We start from the raw sequence: 20,524 nt of genomic DNA on the forward strand, positions 1-20,524 counted from the left end.
ATATCACCAATCCTTTTCATATGTTTGCATTGTATTTATAATGGATGGGAGTACGAGAATTTTTGAGGGGGATAATTAATAGGTACAGGCACTGAAAAAAAAAGTTAAGAACCACTGGTTTATGGTAATGATAATAATTATTGCCTCAAGTTTTACTGACTGGAACCCCACAGCCCCAGGACATCCGGCAACGGTCCTTGAACGACCCCTTTCCCCCATAGACCCCCTCTGGGAAGAATTGTCAGACTGTTCTCTTGCTGTATGAGTGTGGAATTGTCCCAGTGACGAAGAGTCGCAACAGAAGGAGGAGGAAATCAGTTGTCAATTGTCGAAACATAATGAGGTCTCAGGCCCAGTCCAAGGATCGAGTGACAGCCCTTCGAGGCTGCACTTTCAGATGGAGATGAGGGTGTTGACGGGTTTTAAAGACGAGTGGGAGGGAGATGTTCCTCTTGAACGCCCATCTTGCAGGTCTACTGCTTGCAAATACTCGTCGTTGAATCCCCCCACCCCCACCCCAGGAGAATTAAACCAATAGCCATTGAGGTGTCCCACACACAGACCTTTTGGAGTTCAAAAGACATTATGATTTGGAATGAACTTAGGGAGACAAAGAGAGAGAGAGAAAGAGAGAGGAGGGGAGAAAGAGAGAGAGAGGGAGGGAGGGAAGAAAAGGGGGTAGGTGGGATATTATAAATCTTCCCAAATCCCTTAGCTGAGTAGGGTTATATTGTATTAGCCAGAAGAAAGTTCTAAATATACCACCGAGGTGGACAGAGCCCTGTTCTCGCTTGAATCAATTTCTGTCACTGACCAGCACAAATTAAGAAAATTTCATCGCCATTATAAATAACCCTGCTTGGTGATTATATAATTTTGTTGTCAATATTTATAGATAAATGCGCATATTATTTTCCTGACAGTATGGTCTAATTTAATTTTTTTCACTGTATTAAGTACTGTACTATATATACGAAGCACTATTCAGAAATTATCCACTTTATAACATTGGAGTAACCTAGTTCTAGTTTTGACTTAAATCCAAACAAGAAAATAGGTCTTTCATGAAAATAGAGATTGTCGCAATTATTTCATCAAAACGAAATGTTAAAAAACAGTTTTGATTTATGAAATAAGTACAAGCAATCTTAGACAATTTGTAGAGTAAAAACCAAGTCAAACTGATGTCTGAGATGGAAGCATGAAAAAAACATCAGTTTGTATTTGCACAGCCTATATGATATATGCATGCAGATATATAAATACCATAATACTGTGAATTTGCTATAATATTATGCATCATTGTGCAAGCGAAATGCATAGAATTAATTACACCACTGCATCGTCTCATTGCACTGCCAGAAATGCATCTCAAAATCCTGTTTCCCATAATCTCATTAAAAGTGTATTATATTTTGATTGTTTGTCATTTCCAAAAAAAAAAAATTATATATATCTACTGATTAGCTTTTGAACTCATGTTTTGTATACGGTTGGTAGTTTGTTACTAATACTGTGGTGTGCTGTAAAAGTTCTTTGTGCCAGGAGCGGGGTGAGGTGAGGTGAAACCAGAACAATAACCAACAAGACTCTTCAAGTGTTATTGTTGGCTTGTCCTTCTACCTCCCCAATACCCACGTCACCATCCCCTGCCTTCCTCCTCTTCTACCTTCCTCCATTATGCTTCATTAAACTCTGCTTTACGTATCCTTAACCTATCCATCTGCTCCCCTACCCACTCCAAACTACGTCAGCCATTCCCCTCTCTGCTCCCTCACAAATCCCAGAAGCCTTCATATCCCCAACCTTCCTTCCCAACTCTCTTAATTCCCCTTCTTATGCTTCTCTGTCAACCCTGCTTGCCGTCGTACTAATTTTCCACTTTTCCATCCACTCGTTTAGTCCCCCAACCCTTCCATTCGAGTCCCCTCGTGCCCCACTGGTCGGGGTGTAACCTTGTGGGCCGGCACTTGGTTCTCGGTGTGGGGCAGAGATCCTGACTAAAAATCTAGAAATATCACCTCTTAAAACCCAACTAACCTGATTGCAACGACCTCAAAACTAATTTGAGACGATTCTCTCACTTTCGTTCGCTCTCTCTCTATCACATTATAAATCTATTACACCTTTAGAAGGTGTAATAGTGGGTAGCGTTTCTGCCTCGGACGCCGGAGGCCCGAGTTCAGTCCCCGGGAAATTCAAGTCACGCTTTCATGACTTCCCAACCCCTCTCTGCAACGACTTGCATCAAAGGTGCAACATACCAGTGTTGCACTTCAGTTTTGGCACCCAATCAGTGTGGTCGACCTGATTAACCTGGCTTCAGACTCTGTTCACAACCACAGCAGTTCCAACACGCAAAATATTTCACATCATCCATACATTACTAAGCAGGATTAGGCCACTTCAATGAGGTACAGAGGCTGTTTCGTCGCCTAGGAAGATAAATCGGTGGTCTGCATAGTGGAACTTCAAGTATCCGCGCTAGCGAGCGCACATACACACGATATATATATATATACATATTTATATATATGTATATATATATATGTTATATATATATATATATATATATATATATATCTGTGTGTGTGTGTGTGTGTGTGTGTATGTGTGTGTGTGCGTGCGCGAGTATAAATATTCATACGTATACATATTTTGTTTCTCAGGAGCCCCGTACGGCTCAGTAATCCCGCTCTTGTTTCACATGTGAAAGACCAGGGTAGATTTGAAACAAATGCTAGTAATAGGACTTTATACATATGTATGTTTGTTCTCCTGTTAGGTTTGCCTGATACCTTATTCAGTCAACACACACACATAAAGCTTGTCCATTACCTTCCCACTACATGCACACGTTTCCCTTACACTAAAACTCTTCCGAGTGGCAAAAAAGAACACACTAGGGGTCTTAGGATATCTCCTCAGGGTCCCACCGAAGTAGGGGGCTGTCCTCAGTACAGTGTGACAGACTACAATAAACCAACATCTTCCCTTCCTCTCCCTCTCTCTCTCTCTCTTCATCTCCAACTCAGCCCATGCCCTTTCCTGCCCACCTTCACCTCACCCCTCTCACCACCACTCCCAGAGTAACCTTCCCACTTCCAGTTCTGGCTAGAGATGCCCCCTTAGAGGAAAAAAAAAAAAAAAAAAGCCAACCCCACCCGTGACTGCTTCGCACTTTGCCCCCTCATCCTAAGTCGTCCTTCCAGCTCCTCCCCCCCGAGTCAGTACAACCATCTCCACCCCAGCCACCATCACCACCACCCCAGCCACCACCACCCCAGGCACCATCATCACCGCCGCCGTTACCTGTCCACCCTCAAAGCCGTCTCTCGACTGTTTTCTTCAGTGTTTTCATTGGCGCGCAGTCGACACGGAGGCCTGGTGCCTTTGTCTGGCATCAGTGCAGTCGACTCGTCCATCGATGACCAGATTACAAAGCTCGACGGCCGTCCTGTCGACAAAGAAAATGTACAAAATCAAGAATACGTTTACATTTCAAAAGAAATATATATCTGATGTGGGCGCTGAACTGGTACAGAGTTCAAAGTCTATGCTTCAGTGTAAAGACTTGCCGCATCATTTGTTACCAAATGTGCACATCCAAATTTTGCACACTGAACACTCCTTAACATTGAACAATGTGCACAGTAATTTACTAAATTGCCGCCGTTTGCATACTAAATGGGTATATTTAGTATGTGTAACGAGAGGTTACACTTGTAGACGAAAATTTACCCACACATGACTAACATTTCGAAAGTAATATAAAGGACTAATCAACTACACCTAAATGTACAGTAGCTTAGAATGAAAATATTAAACACAGTTAAAGAAATATATAAACACATGCACAAATGCACATCAATGTATCTCGTACAACTATAATAAACCTAAGATGAAGAAAAAGTTGTTAGAATATTAATGTTGGTGAAGATAACCGACCGGTTGAAGAAATCCGAGCTATTGATTGCATGTTACCTTCTTGCATGAGAGGTATGTGTCATTTTTCGTTTTTCTTTTGTGGCTTCTCAGTCAGCTTTTAAATGTTTTTTTAGTCATTTGAGTAGACTAACTGCATAGATATAACTAACTGCCAGGGATTTGGCATAACATTATTACCCTTTCATTCCGCAGTGATCCTTGTTTTATGTTTCTTGTTAACAATAGTCTGCTTATAAACATTTTGAATAATCTAGTTCTTCATTTAAACTCGTTTTAATTGCTATTTCATTCTTCCAGTGCTGTGGGTTAGCCCTACAGCACTAAATGTGTTATTATTCAATCCTTGATGCCTTTCCAGTCACAAGGTCTCTCATAGATCAGCCAATTTCACCAACAGTGGAAACCACCACAAGCCATCTAAGTTTTACCCCTCCCACAGATACACTTGAATAACGCTCACTAGTTATCAACTGGTCTCTTACCTGCCCACCTTGAAAGGCAGATAATTGTTAAGCAAAGATAAATCACTTCATGATTATAAACCTCTACTTAGTATAGGATATTTATTTGACTAGTTGCAAACACAAGCCATATTATTATCAGTCTGTGGTTACCATTGAGGGCATAATTCAATACCTCATTCTTCTCACTACAAATCCTTGGTCATTATTCTCTTCTCAGCTTTTGAATGAAATGTACGAATATATCACTGTTTGAGTTTTATCTTATTTTATCATCTGTTTTGTGTTGTCTCTCCTCAGACCACTGCAAAAATCCCCAATCCCACTGAATCGGTACGATGAAGAGTCCGCCGTAAGTACTCTTGGCCGCAAGACCCCAGACCCCAACCGCCAAGTGGCAAGAGCACTTTTCAGCTTCACTGCACAGAATAAGAGGTGAGGCTCCACTACGTTTATTAGCTTGACTCTACGAATTATTTTGATGTGCCATTCAATAATTTTCTTAAATATTAGGTTAAGAAAGTGGTTGGAAACTAAGAACTGAAGTTGAAAGTTTCTTTAAATGGTTGGAAACTAAGAATTGAAGTTTAAGATTTCTTTCAGTATGATGCCCCACCCTCTAATGAATTAAATCATCTGGCGTAGACCACAGAAAAATCTTCAAAATGTCAGAATAGTCTACCACTTAGCTGATATTGTATTCGCAGATAATAGATAATGTTTGTCTAACAGTTCTTAGCAGAAAAAGTCATATCGTCAGGAAATGAGTGTATAGTTGTTTAGTCTTCATTCAGAATCACATTTTCTCTTTCATTGGAAAATATCATGAATTGATCTAGCCAGTACAGTATCAGCAACAGTCACTATGTTTTAGTCATTCATTTCTAAATCACTTATTTATTTCTTTACAGGGAATTAAGTTTCAACAAAAACGATGTCATCTTTATCCGCCGCAACATTGACAAGAATTGGTTTGAGGGTGAACTCAAAGGACAAGTAGGAATCTTCCCTTGCAATTATGTTGAGGCAAGTTCAGTAATAAAAATTTAACCACAACAATTGATTTGTCTGTTAATATGTAGAACGAAATATGTATGGTATATATTCATTCAAATTTTCTTTCGTGTATCAATCATTCAATAGCAATCCTGATTTGTCTGTTAATATGTAGAACGAAATATGTATAGTATATATTCATTCAAAATTTCTTTCGTGTATCAAATCATTCAATAGCAATCCACAATTCCATTGCTATGATGTCACATGTTTTTGCGCAGTAGTGATGGAAAATTCGATTCTTTGTAGTGACTCGAGTTTTTCTTAGTGATTCACTGAAGAGAATCGGATACTGGAGTCACTCGATTAATTTAGTGACTAAATTTTAGTCTGTAGCATGCGTGAGTGCGTCAGTGGGCCCGCTGGGCCGGGTAGTTGTGCTGGCTAGCGAAACTATTCGTCGGTATACCGCAGCCCGTGTCGGAGGAGTATATGAATTATGATAGCTCTCCAATATTCTAACCCCATTAAGTGGACGAGAAGCCACAACCAATATTTTATGTATTTACTGAAGTAGCATCACTGCATACGGAACATCAAGAGCAAGGAATACAAAATGAGGAACTTGAATCGGTAAATTTGCCCAGCGCGGCTGAAGTCCATCGACTCTACTTCAGTTCACTCCGTCTCGATACCCAATTCCGTAACTCGAGTCTCGAAGCTGGAACACGTAGCCTATCATGAGCTGCTGTCAATGAACAGCCAATAGTCCTGTAATACCAAGCAGTACGTGATATGACCAGTATACATCATTTTTATACCATTCCGAACAACCGACATGTGCATAACGCCAGGATGTAAACAAACTCAAAGTGAACGATTCACCCGATTCAGTGAAAGGACTCGTTCGATTTGAACGAGATTCGCGAATCTTACTGTCTTACACTCTTGCGCAGGGAAATCCTTCGTGGACAATAGCTTCTGTATACTATTAATTTTCTTGTGAAAAATATCCATATAAATCGGCTATATTGACGGATCCCGCTTGAATTAGCTTTTCTTAATGACACCCACTAAACACTGCTGGTATGGATTCGTAGTTACTCACGTTATGAGAAAAGATATATGAAGGGTGATACTTGAAAATGTCAGCGGTGGGTTCGAGTGTATGGAAGAGAAGTTGGTATTATTTTAGAATATAGCATTAGAAAATTAAATATTAATTCTGTAAATTATAGTACATGAATACAATATGCGATTTTCTTGGCGGAAATAAAAAAAAAAAGCAAAAACCTTGCTAAAGCAAATTTACTAACGAACCACGAAGCCGATAGGATCCGGACGCTATGCCAGTCCAGTCACTATCAGACAATAGGTGGAACGTCATGGACTGGGTGATCTCCAATTCCAGGTGACGTTCATAAGCGCTGTTACAAAGACAATAGGGCTTCCTTGGACTTTATGAGAGAACACGGGGCACTGCCGTCGTCTGGTACAATAATAATCAGGCCGTCAACATCCGTGAGAACCACAATGGAAATAAGCTTACATGTTTTTTGTGTTATCCTCAGCATTTCTAATTGTTATTTCGAACTATGTGTTATTTTCATAAGACGACCAGGATGATCTTTAAAATTACTAAATATAAGTTAGGTTAGAATAGACTAATTTATCATCCTTTCATTTCTTCGACCTCTGCACCAATCAAAACAAACCTGGCGTGTCATTCAACCGCCGCGACTTCGTTCGTTAGTAAATGGATTTTAGCAACTTTTTTGTTATTGATTTCCCCCAAGAGAATCGCATATTACGTTAATGTATTATCATTTACAAAATTAATATATTTAAATTTCTATTGCTATGTCGCGTAGATGTGCGCAACTAAAATTTTTACTATTAATAGTAAGATCAGTAGCGATTTTTTTTTTTTTTTTTTTTTTTTGGGGGGGGAGAGGTGCAACGAAAAATAATACAACTGCACCTAAGAAAATAGACAGCCCACAAAGATACATAAAAGAATCCTAAGGAATGATGATTGGTTGCACTAAAACAACAGAATATATATATTCAGGAACCATAATTCTCATCATTGAGCAACACATGAGATAGATAGTAGATAGTCAATTGTATGCAATAGCCCATGAACCCAAGTACCCCTCACATCATTTCAAACAAACACAGCTTACCAGACCAGCATAAAACAACACTATCAGCATTTTTCATCACAACAATTTATCCATAGTACCCCACAATGCTTCCATACAAAAACATACATATTACAAAAATAAACACTAACACACCACCATTTTCAATACATTACCACTCCTCAAGAAAACCTAGCAGGGAAATACTTGGAACAGCTTTGGTCATTTCATCTATTTAATCTGTCTTGTACTTATTTTACAGATGATTCCACCAGACAGTTTAAGAACACTTAATAGGAAACCTACAGAAGGTCAAGCAAGAGCAAAATTCACCTTCCAGGCTCAGACATCAATGGAAATGTCTCTTAACAAAGGTAAAATGTAAATTCTCAGCATACAGTATCAGAAATAGGTATTGTAGTCATATGCCATGGCCGAGTTAAAATTTGAATACTTAAACAACAACAACAGCAACAAAAATCTATGCAAGGGTTTGCAAAGCATTCAGTTGACATACACTAGCATTATACCTTCAAAATATATAAATAGAGGAACATTATTGAGAAAATCATGTATGCATTTAATTTTCTAAACAGCTATAAGGTATTGTGAAGATATGGTGCTGGGAATAAGTGGAACAGAATAAATGGTGAGAAAATGTGGAGGATGTACAGTAGGATGGTTGAAAAGGGGCATGTATAGTGCCACTGAATAAATGGAAATAAGACGAGAAAGCATGCAAAAACTTGAGTAATTTGCTTATTGAGCATGCCAGTAATTCTGTGGAACATTGTTAATGGATCACATAAGAAATATCATAGAAAAAAAAGAGTAGAGTGGTTTCAAAAAAGGAAGATGCGAGTACCAAGTGAGATGAAGAATGGACATTAAATTGAAAAGTGTTTGGAAAGGAAAAAATAATGCTGAAGGTAAAGATGTTGGCAAATGACAAGGTGGGAAAAGGAATGCTGAAGTAGGAATGGTGTGAATTCTAAAGTAGAAAATATACTCAAAGTAAGGTAAAGAGTAGATAGTGTCTTTATGTTCAATTTTTCGTTACAAGGGGGCAAAAATCACAGCTTTCCCCACTTTTTTTTTGTATGTCTATATATGTGTTGGAGAGGAGGGTTAGATATTTAGTGTACCAGTGATGAATAGGTTAATAATTTCCATTCTTGGAGAAATGTTTAAAGAAAAAATATAAATGTATATATGTGTGTGTGTGTGTATATATATAAGCATATGTATGAGTCTTAACAATTTGTAACAATGCAGGTGAGTTGGTGGTACTGACAAGGCGGGTGGACGACAACTGGTACGAAGGACGGATAGGTGGGCGTAAGGGAATCTTCCCTGTCTCGTACGTCGACACCTTAGTTGAACCAGGAACAGATAGGCCAAGTGAGTAGCTGTTTCATCAGGGAAGCACATGTAAAAGTGTGACTTTTGATCTAGAAATCTAACATTTGCATATGGTGATGAAACTTTCTGTTTAGATTTAACCTATTATTGGACACAATATTTTTTTTCCTGATTTTTGCCATTTTTTTTTTTCTTACTGTCCCCACTTTATTTTATTTAGTTGTCACTAGATTTTATTTAGTTGCAAAGGTACCTTTGGCCCAGTAGATATGCAAACCCATCTTCACTTAACCCACTTATTGGGCAGTAAAGCTGTTATTCTATTTTGTTTTGACTATTACTATATGGTTTATCCAGCTAAGGATAAGCCCTCTGCTCTGCAAGGAGTAAGAACTTAGTTTAACCCTTCATCACATAATAGGGCTTTACTGACATTGTGTAACTTTTTTGAATATTTTATTCAAATGAGGGAGTATCTTGTGCCTGATGAAGGGAAGATACCAAAATTATTTAACTATAATTCTTTGTTTATACTGAAAGCTAAACTGTTGCCATATGCATTTGTCAATAAATACAGAATATCTTAACTATATGCTTGGATATAGTCATTACTTTTGCTTTTGTTTGCATAGAGTGAAATGTCTATGGAAAGACCAATTGGTTGTCACTGCTTCTGCTGCAAGGAAGGAAAGCTTAATGACGTGTGTTGCCTGTAGTCAGATTCTAGAAGCAGCTAAGCTGGCGCATCCTGCAGCATTATAGATTTAGTCAAATATTTCATTATCTAGCTCTAGATATTTGATTTGCACTTGGAAATATATCAGACATGGGTAAGGAACAGTAAAAGCACCGAAAGAAGAAGAAACGATCCAAAATATATTCAAGCTAATCCTCAGTTCCAAGCCAGACATCTATGAGAGAATCTAAAAGTTGTACTAAAAACGCAACACCTTGATGCAAATCTCAAAGCAGTTGAGTGCTTATATTTGGTGTTGACAGTGACTCCAACATCCTCGCCTATGCCTCGTCCAGCTCTCCCAGCTGCTAACCTGCTCTACAATGGTGCATCCTCATACTCCAGTCCCTACTCAACTCTGGTACGTACGCAATCCACTCAGTTGTCTAAAATTTTCTAAATGTGACCTCTTATTAATTTGTTCCAGTTACACACTGTTGTAAAAGGCAGTACAATTTACACTGTGTGTAAGTTTCCTGATCCAGTATTTTATTATTTCCATTTTTTCAATTAGTTAATCTTATAGAAAACTATATTTACATTCTAAAAGTAATAATATTAAAGGTTTGCAGTGAAAATTTCCAAATCTACTTGATTGTATTTTTTTTTTACTTAACTTTGTGTTCACTGATATTCCTCTTGCTAGGCCTATTTTATTTATATTTTATTTATCTTATTTTATTCATATATATATATATATATATAATGATTTTTTCTAAGTAGGCTTTCTTGAATTGTATTTTCTCTTGCATTTTAGATATTGATCACTCAAAGAATTTTTTTCTTCATTTCCTAAATTGGGACATCTTGGTTTAATAAGAATTTTATCCAATTTTGCACAAATGCATTACCACCTCCCATAGAATTCATAGATTGATACACATATGATACTTCTGTACCACTGAGAATGTATACCTTTTTGGACAGGTAAATGCCTATGAAAATTATAGCAAATGGTTTGATAGAATTTTATTATCTAAGCTTTATTTCATTTTCTTTATTTACTTTCTAAGAAAGATTACAGCCAGATAGAAAATTGTGCTCAGTATGACCAGGTTCAGATAATATACACTATATATATATATATATATATATAATATATATATATATATATATATATATATATATATATATATATATATATATATATATATATATATATATATATATATATAGTGTATATTGGACAGGGTATATTCATAATATATATGAATCTATATAATCATTTCAGACCTCACTTTGTATTGTCTACCTATATGTCAACCCTCAATAATTTTGGCACCTTCAGCATCATGTTTTTTTAATCCTTTTATTATTATTATAGGAATAAAGATAGATTATTGGCATTTTTTCCCAAATCAACAAGCAAAAGAAATTTTACAAGGTGACAGAAGACCCCTTTGGGGTCCCAAGGCAGGCAAATATTTTTCTCAAAATTGAGGATTTGATGTCCAATAAATCTATGTCTGTACAACTATAGTTATTAATGAAAAATACTAATAAAAAGAAATGTGATTTGATAAGTATAGTGATGTTTGTGTATGTGAATGTGTCAGCAGAGCTGGGGATCAGGGTTCCATGTTGGGCACCAAATGTCAGAACATAGAGGGGAAGGCAAACACAGATGGAGAGAATAGAGTTGGGTGCTAAGAGAATGGTGATGGTTTGCTGGAGCAGCAAGATGGGGAAGTGGGGAGAAGAGGAGATGGCAAGGGAGGTAACAGCAATGCTCGTCAAGTGTCCCCAAGGCAGTCTGCCATCAGGGGAGGTGGGAGGGGGAGACTGCAACGGATGCAGCAAGTTAGGCTCACAGCATGCTGCTCAGAAATTATCTGAATCTTCAGCAATTCCATCCAGCCTATATACTAGGTCAGGTTGTGACCCATGCTCAATTTGGCCACAAGGGAAGCCAGACACAAGGTGTTCCTAGGCCAGTGACCCAGCTAGAATGGAATGTACGGAGCTGGGTCCTCAAAGAACCACTTGTCTGTCCGGACACGGCTGACCAAGGTGCAGGTGTGTTCTCTTGTGACATCATGCAACCGAGGGTTGTGGGATAGTGGAGGACAACTGCCTAGCAATATATATTCCAGTATATAACATGCTTTGGTGAATACCACTCAAACATACCTTTCAAGATTTTTTCTTTGTTACAAAAAGTTACTGTAAACTTAGTACAAAACTAATGTTAAATGGCATGATATTGCATACTCAGTACTGGTAAAGAACAACAAAAATAGTTATGGATAAGAGTTTCACTATTCAAATTAAGTGAGATACATAAACCAGATTTGATTCTACTGTACCATACAGGTTGAATCAAACGAGTTCATAATTAAATAATAAAAAGAAGTATAGTAGTTCATTGGACAATGGAGTGACTATATTCATCAACCAGATTTGATTCTACTGGACCATACAGGTTGAATCAAATGAGTTCATAATTAAATAATAAAAAGAAGTATAGTAGTTCATTGGACAATGGAGTGACTATATTCATGTTGGTTTCTTCCTCTTTGTATTAAATTATACAATTTGGATTGCCATAGAAATCAATAAAGGTATAGTGATTAAACACAGCCACCTTCCACCACCCGCCATCACTCCATCTGTCAAACAACTGTGGTACTTCTGGAAGTTCTGGGTTTTAAATCAAAATTCGTTCTGAATGCCATGGAGTGAGTCCTCCTTATATGGTAATTCTTTATCCGGTAAATTCACAGTTATAGTATTTGGTAATTACTACCCTCGATTTATTTACGGTAAGAAAAATTCACAGATACAGCATCTGCTCGTGTTTTGAAGAGGAAAGAGCAGGGAGAAGGTATGTCTGCCATATCCCATTATTACATGTTATAAGGGGTTTGGTATACGGTAATTTCAATTTGGGATAAGGTTTTTAGTAACTTTTTGTAATAAAGAAAAAATCTTGAATGTCAAATTTGAATGGTATTCACCAAAGCATGTTAAATACTGGAATATATGTACCATATAACGAAGACTTACTGTGTTATATTTTACATCTGGAATCAATGGTTGACATAGTTTTTATGTGCTTTTATATTCATTTGAATGTTATCCTTCATATAGAGACAGCAACTTTTGGGTTTAACTTTTGACCATTCCAGTTCCTAAAATTACTTAGCTTCATGGGATAATATGCATGGTTAGATGATTTCCATGTGAACATTTTATTCAATTTTTCAGATCTCTAGTATGCATTACTTGATATTTCACTCTTTCCTGAGTTTCTATATCATATTCCAAAATTATTTCAGCACCATCTATTTGCTTGGGATAATCTTGAGATGTCAAACTCAATTTTGGCACTCAGCTAAAAGTGCCAAATTATCACAATGATGAATTATCGAGTGTCAGCTGCATAGACTTTCATCTTGCTAGGTTGCAATAAAAAAAATTCTATCTGAATACAGATAGGCTTTTTCCCCTTTATAAGGGAGATAGCCAGCCAAGGCAAACACCCAACCCCACCCATGAACCATCTCACTTTTATTTTAGATCAGTCCAAAATTATCATTAACATAATGATTCTTTCACAAGAAATATATCTGGAACTAAAATAATATTATGAATAAAAAAAAATAGAAAGAGGAGATGAGATCCAATGAGTATTGCTCCTTTCCTGAATACCACAATAAGGTAAATACAATTAGGTAGATACATGAGTTAATTACTCTCATATAGAATGATTTGTAGTAACCCCCTACACACACACACACACACACACACACACACACACACACACTTCAGCGAATGGACGACTTGGATGACGTTCTGAAGAAAACTGAAGTCTGTGGATCCCAACGCAAAGAGAAGTGCCTAGTGTTTTTGCAGGGTGGGGGGGAAATTGCTCGTGGAGTAGTGGGAAAGTAGGGAAAGAGGAAAAGGGGAGGGATTACTGAGGGAAATGGAAGGAAATGAGGAGGGAGTAGACTTGGCCCAGCCAGACAAGCGGAAGGTAAACAAAAGACTGAGTGAGGATGACATGTCTAATAAAAATGTAAAGATTAGAAGTATAGAGAGGAGCAATACAGAAGAAAGTGACGAGAATATGTTCCAGGGATTTAAAGAGGGTGGGGGGGACACAACCCCCCCCGACTGATAAGACTAGAGGAGAGAGTTGATAAGGTGATCGAGGACTTGGAGCGTAAGTTAGGTAACGTAGACTCCATTTTCCAGAGAATTGAAAGGTTGGAACAACTAGAGAAGGCTAACAGAAACTTAACTGAAGAAATAGAGGACCTAAAAAGACAGTTAGGAAATGTAAAGGAGGAGAATGAGAAATTGAAGAAGAATAGTAATGAAAACAGAGAGAAAATAGCTACAGAAGCTAAAAATTGGAGAATAACTCAAGAAGGGAATAAGGTTTCATTCACTGACATAGTCAAACAGCAATTGAAAGAACATAATGAAGACTCAGTTATTAAAGTGATGAGACAGAAGGAGAATATAGTAAGAGAATTAGCTGACAAAAAGAAATGTATAATTATATTAGGAATGGAAGAGAAACATAACCCAGATAGAACCGCAAGAATCAAGGAGGAAAATGAAAGAGTAAGCAGTTTATTAAAATTAGTCCAGGAAGATGAACCAGAAATTATAAAGGAAATTGAGGAAAAATTCAGACTCGGAAAATATAGTACAGATAAGAACAGACCAATTAAGATTAAATTCAGGTCACAAACAACGGCAGAGAAAATTCTATCCAAGACAGGGAAACTAGCAACAAATGATCAATATAAAAAGGTATGGATAAAAAGAGAAATGAATAAGGAGGAAAGAGAGGCAGAAAAGCAGAAAAGAATTGAAGCTAAGGCAAAAAACGAGGAAAGAACGGAGTCAGAGAAAGAGAGATTCTATTGGAGAGTAGTGAACATGAAAATAAAGCAGTTCGACATACTAAAGAAAAACATAAGGGAAACAGAGAATACAATGGAAGTGGCAGAAAACTAAGAGTGTCTTACACAAATATAGATGGATTGATAACAGGATTGAATGAACTGAATGATTATTTGAAAGAAAAAGAACCGGACATAATGGGAATTGTAGAAACAAAATTAAAAGGCCCACTACCACCCAACAGTGTAGGACATGATACATACAATTATTGGATTAGAAACAGAGAGAAAAAACAAGGGGGTGGAGTTATGTTCCTGACTAAGAAGGATATAAACGTGAAAGGTGTCATATATGGAAAGAATACAGTAGAGATGATTATGATAGAAGTGGAAGACCGAGATAAGAAGAGCAGAAAATTTGTGATCAATTATGTGCCTCCGAAAACAGCCTCATGGGAGGAGAGTGAACATAAAAGTATGTTAGAGGACACAAGGATAGCATTAACTAAAATAATGGAAGACGGAGGAAGAATAGTTATGATGGGCGACTTTAATTGCAAAGAAATCTGCTGGGAAGAAATGACAGTAAAGAGTGGTGATGACTCATGGGGAAATGCTCTACTTGAGATGATTACTGACCATTCAATGACACAATGGATACAAGAGAACACTAGGTATAGAAATGAAGAAGAACCATCGAGGCTAGACTTAATAATTACATCTGAACCTAGAATAGTGGACAAGATTGAATATAAAACACCAATAGGTAAAAGTGACCACATATTGATTGAACTGGAACTTAATGAAGAAAAATATATGAAAAGAAATGAACAATATAGAAAAGGAAGAATGATGTATGAAAAAACAAACTTTGATAAAATAAGAGAATTCTTCCAACAAGAAAACTGGGAAGAAATATACAAAGAAGAAACAACAGTGGAAGAGAAATGGAATATTTTGACAAAAATTTACAAAAAAGGAGTGGAAAAGTATGTCCCAAGACAAAAACAAGAAAAAGAATATGTAAAATGCTGGTACAACAAAAGTTGTAGGGAGTTAAAGGACAAAAGAGACAAAGCCTGGACCAGATGGAAAAAAGACAGAAGACCTGAAAAATGGAAAATATATACTGGTTATAGAAATTAATATGTACAAAAGTGCAGAGAGGAAAAAAGAAAATATGAAAAAGATGTTATAGAAAAGTGTAAAGATCAACCAAAACTATTCTACAGATTTGTAAACAATAAACTGAAAAACAAACAAGACTTGGAGAAATTAAGACAAGGAGGAGTTGAATACACTGAGGAAATGGAAATGGCAGAAATTATGAACAAACATTTTAAATCAGTGTTTACAAGGGAAAATATACAACCTGAAGAGATTGAGTGGAAAGAAAAAGTCCCCCCTATGGAAGAAATAGAAGTAACAAAGAATGAAATATTGACACACTTGGGTAATTTTGATGTCAGAAAATCGCATGGGCCAGATGAAATAGCAAACTGGATTCTGAAAGAATGCAGGAATGAACTGGCAGACAAAATACATAGCATAATAAGCAGTTCCTTAAAAGAAGGAAAAGTTCCAGAAGATTGGAAAAAAGCAAATATAGTACCTATATGTAAAGGAGGAAATAAAGAAGAACCTACCAACTATAGACCAGTCTCTCTAACAAGTACAATAGCAAAAATTTGTGAAAGAATTATCAAAAGTAGATGGGTAAAATACTTGGAAAAAAACAACGTACTAAATCCAAGGCAATTTGGATTCAGACAAGGACGATCATGCGTCACCAATTTAATATGTTTCTATTCAAGGCTAATAGATATAATACAAGAAAGAGATGGGTGGGCTGATTGTGCATTTCTAGACCTAAAAAAAGCTTTTGACAAAGTACCACATAAGAAGTTGCTTAAGAAATTAGAATCTGAAGGAGGAATACAAGGTAAATTGCTAAATTGGATGGAAGACTTTTTGCAAGAAAGAAAAATGAGAGTAGTGATAAGAGATCAGCACTCAAAATGGAATGAAGTAATAAGCGGTGTCCCGCAGGGAACAGTTCTGGCCCCAATAATGTTTGCTATATATATTAATGATATGGATGAAGGAATTGAAAGCTATATGAGCTTCTTTGCAGATGATGCAAAATTACTGAAAAGAGTGAAAACTGAAGAAGATTGTGAATCACTACAGAGAGATCTAAATAAAGTACAAGAATGGAGTAGGAAGTGGGAGATGGAGTTCAATACAAAAAAGTGTAGTATAATGGAATTTGGAAAAAGCAAAAACAGAATAACAGGATCATATAATTTGGGAGAAGAAGGAATAAAAAAAGTAGAAAATGAGAAGGACCTGGGAGTCATTGTTATGAATAATATGTCACCTGAGAAACATATAAATAAGATTTTTGGAGAAACTTATAATTTAATAAGAACAATCAAAGTGGCATTTACATACCTGGATGAAGAAATGGTGAGGAAAATCCTAATCACCCTGATAAGACCAAGATTGGAATATGCAGCAACGATATGGTCACCAAGTACAAAAAAATGTATAAAAAAACTTGAAAGAATACAAAGAGCAATTACAAAACTGGCACCAACACTCTCAAAACTATCATATGAAGAGAGACTACAAAAACTTAAACTACAGACACTAGAGCAAAGAAGAGAGAGAGGAGATTTGATAGCTATTTACAGAATCATGAAAGGCATAGAAATTACTGATAGAGAGAATCTGATAAAATGGGATGACAGAAATACAAGAGGACACGGAAAGAAAATAAAAAAAGACAGCTATAGAAGAGATTTTAAAAAGAACAGCTTTCCTCACAGAGCAATAGACAGTTGGAACAAGTTAGATGAGAAAGTGGTGTGTGCAAAAACAATACATGAATTTAAAAATAGTTTAGATAAAATGAGATATGAAGACGGGACCCCACGAGCATAGCTCCCCTTCCCGTAAAATACAACTAGGTAAATACAACTAGGTAAATACACACACACACTTTCAACGAACGGACGGCTTGAAGAACGTTCTGAAGAAAAGTGAAGATTGTGGATCCCAACGCAAAGAGAAGTGCCTTTTTGTATTTGCAGGGTGGGGGGAAATTGCTCGTGGGGTAGTGGGAAAGTAAGGAAAGAGGAGAGGGGGAGGGATTGCTGGGGAAATGGAAGGTAATGAGGAAGTGGAGGAAATGGCCCTGACGGGCCGCCGTAAGGTAGACAAACGACCCCAAGACGAGTTGGATGATGACGACATGTCTAATAGGAATGTGAAGATTAGAGGTATAGATAGGAGCAATATAGCAGAAAGTGATGAGAATATTTTCAAGGGATTTAAAGAGGGTGGGGGGGACACAACCCCCCCCCGACTGACAAGACTAGAGAAGAAGGTTGATAAGGTGATCGAGGACTTGGAGAGTAGGTTAGGTCATATGAACACCATTTTACAAAGGGTTGAAAGATTGGAAGAACTGGAAAAGGCGAATAAAAACTTAACTGATGAAATAGAAGACCTAAAAAGACAGTTAAGAGAGGTAAAGGTGGAGAATGAGGAATTGAAGAAGAATAGTAAAGAAAACAGAGAAACGATAGCTAAAGAAAGTAAAAATTGGAAGAAAACCCAAGAAGGAAATAAGGTTTCATTCACTGACATAGTCAAACAGCAATTGAAAGAACATACTGAAGACTCAGTTATTAAAGTGATGAGACAAAAGGAGAATATAGTAAGGGATTTAGCAGACAAGAAGAAATGTATAATTATATTAGGAATGGAAGAGAAACACAACACAGATAGAACCACAAGAATCAAAGAGGAAAATGAAAAAGTAAGCCAATTACTAGAATCAGTTCAAGAAGATGAACCAGAAATTATGAAACAAATCGAAGAGAAATTTAGACTCGGAAAGTATAGCACAGACAAGACCAGACCAATTAAGATTAAATTCAAGTCACAAACAACGGCAGAGAATATCTTATCCAAAACAGGGAAACTAGCAACAAGTGAACAATACAAAAAGATATGGATAAAAAGAGAAATGAATAAAGAGGAAAGAGAGGAAGAAAAGCAGAAAAGACTGGAAGCTAAGGCAAAAAACGAGAACAGAACGGAGTCAGAGAAAGAAAGATTCTATTGGAGAGTAGTGAACATGAAACTAAGGAAGTTCGACATACAAAAGAAAAACATAAGGGAAACAGAGAACACAATGGAAGTGGCAGAAAACTAAGAGTGTCTTACACAAATATAGATGGATTAATAACAGGATTGAATGAGCTGAATGATTATTTGAAAGAAAAAGAACCGGACATAATGGGAATTGTAGAAACAAAATTAAAAGGCCCACTACCACCCAACAGTGTAGGACATGATGCATACAATTATTGGATTAGAAACAGAGAGAAAAAGCAAGGGGGTGGAGTTATGTTCCTGACTAAGAAGGATATAAACGTGAAAGGTGTCATATATGGAAAGAATACAGTAGAGATGATTATGATAGAAGTGGAAGACAGAGATAAGAAGAGCAGAAAATTTATGATCAATTATGTGCCTCCGAAAACAGCCTCATGGGAGGAGAGTGAATATAAAAGTATGTTAGAGGACACAAAGATAGCATTAACTAAAATAATGGAAGACGGAGGAAGAATAGTTATGATGGGCGACTTTAATTGCAAAGAAATCTGCTGGGAAGAAATGACAGTAAAGAGTGGTGATGACTCATGGGGAAATGCTCTACTTGAGATGATTACTGACCATTCAATGACACAATGGATACAAGAGAACACTAGGTATAGAAATGAAGAAGAACCATCGAGGCTAGACTTAATAATTACATCTGAACCTAGAATAGTGGACAAGATTGAATATAAAACACCAATAGGTAAAAGTGACCACATATTGATTGAACTGGAACTTAATGAAGAAAAATATATGAAAAGAAATGAACAATATAGAAAAGGAAGAATGATGTATGAAAAAACAAACTTTGATAAAATAAGAGAATTCTTCCAACAAGAAAACTGGGAAAAAATATACAAAGAAGAAACATCAGTGGAAGAGAAATGGAATATTTTGACAAAAATTTACAAAAAAGGAGTGGAAAAGTATGTCCCAAGACAAAAACAAGAAAAAGAATATGTAAAATGCTGGTACAACAAAAGTTGTAGGGAGTTAAAAGACAAAAGAGACAAAGCCTGGACCAGATGGAAAAAAGACAGAAGACCTGAAAAATGGAAAATATATACTGGTTATAGAAATTAATATGTACAAAAGCGCAGAGAGGAAAAAAGAAAATATGAAAAAGATGTTATAGAAAAGTGTAAAGATCAACCAAAACTATTCTACAGATTTGTAAACAATAAACTGAAAAACAAACAAGACTTGGAGAAATTAAGACAAGGAGGAGTTGAATACACTGAGGAAATGGAAATGGCAGAAATTATGAACAAACATTTTAAATCAGTGTTTACAAGGGAAAATATACAACCTGAAGAGATTGAGTGGAAAGAAAAAGTCCCCCCTATGGAAGAAATAGAAGTAACAAAGAATGAAATATTGACACACTTGGGTAATTTTGATGTCAGAAAATCGCATGGGCCAGATGAAATAGCAAACTGGATTCTGAAAGAATGCAGGAATGAACTGGCAGACAAAATACATAGCATAATAAGCAGTTCCTTAAAAGAAGGAAAAGTTCCAGAAGATTGGAAAAAAGCAAATATAGTACCTATATGTAAAGGAGGAAATAAAGAAGAACCTACCAACTATAGACCAGTCTCTCTAACAAGTACAATAGCAAAAATTTGTGAAAGAATTATCAAAAGTAGATGGGTAAAATACTTGGAAAAAAACAACGTACTAAATCCAAGGCAATTTGGATTCAGACAAGGACGATCATGCGTCACCAATTTAATATGTTTCTATTCAAGGCTAATAGATATAATACAAGAAAGAGATGGGTGGGCTGATTGTGCATTTCTAGACCTAAAAAAAGCTTTTGACAAAGTACCACATAAGAAGTTG

At 36.6% G+C, this 20,524-nt stretch overlaps 1 protein-coding gene across 26 annotated transcripts in view; it reads left to right on the forward strand.

The window, feature by feature from the left end:
• The window catches only part of LOC143021915 (uncharacterized), a 1,014,474-nt gene that overhangs the window by 980,698 nt on the left and 13,252 nt on the right, over positions 1-20,524 (forward strand). For 25 of the 26 annotated variants that reach the window (XM_076179768.1, XM_076179769.1, XM_076179745.1 and 22 more), the window contains 5 exons: positions 4,710-4,844; positions 5,321-5,435; positions 7,812-7,923; positions 8,825-8,950; positions 9,911-10,008. In XM_076179768.1, coding sequence (XP_076035883.1) covers positions 4,710-4,844; positions 5,321-5,435; positions 7,812-7,923; positions 8,825-8,950; positions 9,911-10,008 — 586 coding nt within the window. The remainder of the gene's footprint in view (positions 1-4,709; positions 4,845-5,320; positions 5,436-7,811; positions 7,924-8,824; positions 8,951-9,910; positions 10,009-20,524) is intronic. The other variant, XR_012966019.1, reaches the window with a different exon arrangement.

This window comes from Oratosquilla oratoria, chromosome 43 (genome assembly GCF_046742065.1).
Source record: "Oratosquilla oratoria isolate Oo_2021 chromosome 43, ASM4674206v1, whole genome shotgun sequence".
In the NCBI taxonomy this organism is placed as follows: Eukaryota; Metazoa; Arthropoda; class Malacostraca; order Stomatopoda; family Squillidae; genus Oratosquilla; species Oratosquilla oratoria.